At 35.9% G+C, this 6,276-nt stretch overlaps 1 protein-coding gene across 1 annotated transcript in view; it reads right to left on the bottom strand.

The window, feature by feature from the left end:
* Nucleotides 1–341: 341 nt before the first annotated feature.
* The window catches only part of LOC107717120 (serine protease HTRA1A-like), a 22,386-nt gene continuing 16,451 nt past the window's right edge, over nucleotides 342–6,276 (bottom strand). Inside the window, exons 4-9 of the mRNA XM_016523784.1 lie at nucleotides 4,107–4,301; nucleotides 3,873–3,905; nucleotides 2,626–2,740; nucleotides 2,463–2,520; nucleotides 2,105–2,200; nucleotides 342–816 (exon numbers count right to left, since the gene is read on the bottom strand). Coding sequence (XP_016379270.1) covers nucleotides 648–816; nucleotides 2,105–2,200; nucleotides 2,463–2,520; nucleotides 2,626–2,740; nucleotides 3,873–3,905; nucleotides 4,107–4,301 — 666 coding nt within the window. The 3' untranslated portion in view covers nucleotides 342–647. The remainder of the gene's footprint in view (nucleotides 817–2,104; nucleotides 2,201–2,462; nucleotides 2,521–2,625; nucleotides 2,741–3,872; nucleotides 3,906–4,106; nucleotides 4,302–6,276) is intronic.

Below are 6,276 nucleotides of genomic sequence, written 5' to 3'. Positions count from 1 at the left end.
TTTCCCCCAGATTCTTTGATGAATAGAAAGTTCAACAGAACTTCAACAAAATCTAATATTGTGATGTAGAGATCAAAAGTACCACCATTAACAGCCAATAATGTCTTGGTAACATTCCACCATGTTTTGTCATGGTGTAATGTATGTGTTTTTATTTATTTATTTATTTTTCTGGTGTAGTCTTCACAAATGTATCAAATGAACTTTTATTTAAAAACAAAAAAACATTAAAAAAATTTTTGCTCTAGAAAAGCTCTATATCAAAAAGTTTTTAAAAACAAACAAACAAAAAAAGGTTAGAAATTCCAATCAAATTCTGAAAAACTTATCAAGTTGCTGTGCACTTAATTGTTGGATAATGAAAGAGAAAATCTATATTCTGGAAAATCTAATCAAGTCCTAATATGTTAAACAGTAAACAGTAGTAGCATCCTATAAATCATTCATTATGATTAAAATAAAAACATTTATAAATGTGAATCTACACCTCTGTTCTCTGCACAGTCGAAAATCTCAGGCTGAGCTTTCACCCTGCCCGTCATTTCAAGAACATGGACAATTGACCAGATGTCCCTCGTAGGGGTGGGGCAGAGGACACACACGGTAAGTTCAGTGGTGGGGTCGAAGAACACCAGCTCTGTTCAAGGTCAAGGGTCAATCTCCATGGGAATGATAGTGAGGATGACGTCCTCGTTGCCACGTCGAACCACTATGCGTAAACTGGTGTCCTTTTTGATGGATGTGCTCACATCCGTTGCCGTGGAGACCCGCTGACCATTGATAGAAATGATGACGTCATGTTCCTTAAGTCCACCTCTACAGAAGAGACAGAGAAGAGGGCAAAAGCATTTGAGGAGGAGGACTGAAGAGGACTAAAATAATTCCTTTTGATTAAGGTCTCCTAATCTTCAGAGATTACATCACAGAAACTGAACCCTCTCCAGTACTAATCAAATATTGCTGGATTTCCCAGAATTACTCCAAAATAGCTTCCAAAATCAACTCTTAAGGCTGTGTAATGTATTTTTACAGTTGTTGTAGAACTGTATGCTTCATCGAAACATCAACATCAAAAGTGTAATGGCTCTATAATTCAGACCTTATCACTTTAATTGGCTTTTTAAATCATATTTCAGAAACATACACCTACATCTACATTAGGCCAAACTAAACACATTCACATGCCCTCACAGAATAACAGCTCATATACTAGAATACCTTATTCATTTTTATAAGCATTTTTATAACCTAGTATAACACATATTTAGTTACCTAGCTTATATACTAGACTTCACAAGTACTTCCTGTTTGTTGAACTGCAAGTGCGACATTTGGTGATCATCTGTTATTCAACAGTGAATCATACGTGTAATGGTGTCACGCCGAGAGGGAAGAAGCTGTTATTTGTGTGTCTGGGTGCCATCTGAGCTTGTTCTTAACATGTCCAAGCTTTCAGGAAAACTAAAAATGTCCTGGATGAGGATGTGGTGGGCAGTGGATTGGACTGTGGTTGTGGAATTATATCAAAACAATGTTTCATGAACAAAGAATTTCATCACTTGTAACTGCAAACCCTAAATTTGCCTTTGAGTACATATTTGCTTTTGTTTTTTAACAAGCATATAATAAAGACAAGACACCTTAAAAATGTTCATGGATATGATGTGGCAGTGACAAGACCTGAGTCATAGGATATGTTGTTCCAAACCTGTTTGACTTGTAGTGGAACGACATTTGGGTGCATAAAAGACAACATAACTTTAATTTTTAGGTGAACTATCCCTTTAAATGCATTTTCAGTACCCTAGATGCCTCTCGCTCTTACGCACAAAACGGTTTCAAACAATACAGAGGAACAGGTTTTTGTGTGAGTCAATAAACATGATGGGCTGAAATGATGAACCTCAGCAGGTTTTTGTGTGTATGTTTGAGTGTGTTTTGATAGGTGAGGGTCAAACATAAATGTAAAACATGTGGAGACAGATGGAGCCAAAGACAATATCCTTGAGAGCAGAGAGCATGTGGCCAGTAAAAACAGCATGTGAGAGCTGCCAAACCAGTTGACCTGCTTGGCATTATGGGACTTTGAGTTTTGGTGACTCACGCTGCAGCTGGGGTTTTAGAGATGACCTCAATCACATAGGCTCCTGACGTGATGTCAGGGAAGTCTCGCAGACGGCCTCTCAGCTCTTTGGACAGTCTGTGAGCAGGAATGAACATAGTTACATCAGATCTGCTTTCATTAATGAATTAAAGCGGTAAAATATTTTCCATCCCAAAAAAAAAGAAAAGGAAAACAATAGCCTCAAATTATAACATGGTACTATAAATCACACAAGAGTATAAAAACAGAGATCTCACAGAATTACAAAATAATGTAAGATCTTCCATAAGGTCATGATAGCAGCCTTATTAAAGAAGGTATTCATTAATTTGATGCATGGACGTGCTTATGTACTCACGCAGGAGTGAGGGTCATCATACGAACACCAATGTATCTTTTCTTAGTCACTCCTTGACCTGTAAAACAGCCAGAAGAACAATGAAAGTTAGTCCACTAATAATTAGGTAACACACTCTATCTCATATACAGTAACACTTCTGGATATGAATGTACTGTCGTACCTCTGGCCAGTCTGTCATACGACTCAGCGAGAAACTGTCGTATCTTGTCTGATGGAATAGCAAAGGAAATTCCGGCTGTCACTTTTAATGTGTTGATCCCAATCACTTCACCATCCTTTAGGAAAAAGAATGAGGTACAGACACAATTACCCTGCAGTACACTACTGATGTTCATTTACTTTAAAAATGACTTGAAAGTCCAGTAAACTAAGAAATGTACATCTACTGGTAACATCTACTGTAAATAAATTTGTTTCATTTAAGTCAAATATATTATTTAATATGACTGAAAAAAACTGACAATATTGGTCAAATATTAAATGACCTTTCATGCCTGTATCCCTTATTATAATCTATTCAGTTCTTACAGAATATAATAAAATACAGTTTAATAATTTAAATAATTTAAAATCAAATCAATGCTATTACTGTTAATGAAAATTAAAACCGTTACATTGTTTTTGGTAATTAAAATAAAGCTAAAATAAAAATAATTACAAATATTACATGTAAAACCTAAATGTAAATTAGAAATATTACCTTGGCAGCTAACTGAAGTAAATCAAGGATAGGCTGAAGTACTAAAATTACTAAACTAAAATTGAAATAAAGTAAATTGAAGCTAAATAGAAATATTAAAAAACCTACAACTAATCAAAATGACAAAAGCAAATAAAATTAGTAAAACTTAAACTAAAATTAAAATAGAAAGAGAAAATATAAAACTAAAGCTAATAAATAAATAAATGTATAATATAATAGTACTGTACATAAATAATACTAAACTAACATTTAATTAATATTTCATTTCCATTTATTTATTTATTTGGTAGGTAGTAATACTCTAAGCGGTATAATATATGGTCAAAAGGTTACATCACAAAATAAACATCTTTGGGATGATACAAGACCCCTCCACTTTGTGTCAGTGTCCCGATCACCCTATCAGTGTTTATTTTTCGATACCGTACATCAACCCTTCCATATTAACTCTTTACTATAGTTCTTTAACTTGGGACAAGAACTTTAAAAAAAGCTGCCTTTTTTAAACATTTGACTGATGCTTTGAGTTCCACAATGTCAAATTACATTCTCACTGGGGTAACATTACTATAACACCAGACATTTGCATTCTGGGAAAATAGGCCCTGATGATTACCACACAGTCATGCTCTGTGCAAATATAAGTATATTTGCAGGTTCATATGGGATATTATTCAACAGTTTTGGAATTAGGAAATGCTCACCAGATTGACTAATGGTCCTCCTGAGTTGCCATACTGTAAAAGAGACATTTCATGTGTTAAAACACGCTTGTGTTTTATGGCTTGATTTGTGTGTGCATGGATGTGTGAGCCTCATGGTAAGACCATCAGATGGAGAGACACACATTAAAATAACAAATAATAAACATGTAATACATAACTTTAAAATAAATATAAAGCAATAAATAAAATTTGCAGTTGTAATAATTCACTCACATTTATGATGGCATCGGTCTGAATGTAATCCATATCAGAGTTTCGTAGACCCAACTCTTTCCCGCCTCTCTGCGTGGTGCTTACTATCCCTGTGGTAACCGTATTCTGGAGGGAAAATGGGCTGCCGATAGCAACCACAAATTCTCCTGGTCTGAGGTCAGCCGATCGGCCGAGGAGAAGCACAGGAAGCTTACTCTGTTGGGCAGAAAGAGAGAAAAAATATATGTTTATTATGTAAGGAATGCAGCATTTATTTCAGTATCTGCACGTAAGACAGAAATATCCCAACCCTTCACAATCCTAAAGCCTGCAAAAGTTTTAAAGGAACTTTAATTGATATCCAATAGTGGCCAGTGGCCACCCAACACAGCTGCTTTAGACATTCTAGCAACTTTATGACATTGCAAAGTCAGTCATGTGATAAATGCTCGTATCCAGGCATTCCATAATTCTACCCTTCAATTTCCTGAACTGCCCAGAACTGCCATACAGTTCTATTCTAACACCTCTGTGCATCCAATATCAACTGTCTGCCAAACAGGAGTTTGGATATTAAATTCATATCTCTGAAACCTTATCGCCATGCAACCTTTACGACATCACGGAAAAGTAGGCACTTAGAACAGGACGGGATGAATCGGAATGCTGTTTTGCCCTTCCTGTGGGGAATCATTTATGGAATCTCCCCTCTCAACACAGGGGCTTGATTAGAATGATCATTGTGACAACAGAATATGCGTGTTTAGCCACTGCACTGGTGTCTGTTTTGTTTACTGACTGTAAAAATAGAGTCAGAGAGTGGATAGCAGACACGCTGATCTTGATAAACACACTGAACGCACTTACATTCTCATTTTGCGCGCATGTATGGGCTCTGTATTTTACAGATTTGGATGACAGCAGTGTAAGAAAGAAAGCGTCGGCTGAAAGGTTTACGAGGGAAACAGTCGATGAAAAACCTTATATCTTCAATATTAGATGGTTTAGAGGTTGTGTAATGTCTGTCTGAACTCTTGAAGATTATAGGAAGGTGTTCTACAAATTTACCACTATCTTACCTTAAAATGTTAGGCTGGAAGAATCTTTGTTGTTATATCTGAACAAACAGCATACATTTTAACAATGATAAAGAAACAAAATGGCGGCCTTTGTTGAGGTACAGTTTTTACTCAAGCTGTACCTGCCTAATGGAGAGTAAGAAAACTAAGTCCAGAGCTGTAAACTGATCCTGAGCTTTTATCATGAGGTGAACTGTCAGCGAACTCGACCTGTGCTAACAGCATTTTAAAATAGAAGAGGATAAAGACGACGATGACTGGCAAACTAGACAAAAAAAATGTATCACTCCCTTCTCCTTAAGCTAGGGTCCAAAATGTGCAGTGATAGGCTAAATTAAAGTTGTAAAAACTGTAATTCTCATCTCTTAAATGTAGTTTATAAATGTTTATAGCACTTTTACAGTTATAGAGGATATCAAAAAGCATGAACTAAACCCTCAGTCTATTTCATTCCAGTTCTGTGGAATCCGCCCTAATCAAGAATCCCACAGATGCAATATATATCCCTGCGATCACAGTATGTACGCATTCCACAATCAAAGAATGGCTACATACTGCTCATGATCCTGGTGGGAACATCAGTGCTCTATTGGGTTACCATTGCAAAAAGATAAGATCATGCTTCTGACACAAAGGTCACATCAGAACTCACAACACTTATTAGCCACAATGAAGCTAAGTCAGCCATTTTGTGTCAATGTGTCATGCTAGTCAACCATTTTGTGTTTGTGTGAAATGATATGAAATTTCCATTTAATATCTACATGGAAAAACCACCCTGAAAGCTTCCCTCTCTATTTCTTGCCCTTTCTCCTCACCACAAAGATGACTCAGTGTTCATGTCCGAACTCAAATATAGGCTATTATCAGTATATTAGAGCAGTGATTATACATTGGCAGGACATCAAAAATGGCTGTCACAGGAGCTAAAACTAAATGCTTTGTAATGTACTATATATACATATCAATGAAGGCACAGCTGCAAACCATCAAAAAGAACAAAACAAACAAAAGAAATAATAATAACGAATGAAAAATGAATCAATACCTACACATACAATTACAGTATATATACACACACACTTGGAAATATATATATATATATATATATA

The sequence above is a fragment of the Sinocyclocheilus rhinocerous genome, unplaced genomic scaffold, assembly GCF_001515625.1.
Source record: "Sinocyclocheilus rhinocerous isolate Xijiao unplaced genomic scaffold, SAMN03320098_v1.1 scaffold119, whole genome shotgun sequence".
Classification (NCBI taxonomy): Eukaryota; Metazoa; Chordata; class Actinopteri; order Cypriniformes; family Cyprinidae; genus Sinocyclocheilus; species Sinocyclocheilus rhinocerous.
The sequence above is the reverse complement of the archived record's forward strand: the minus strand, read 5'-3'. Positions and strand labels throughout refer to the sequence as shown.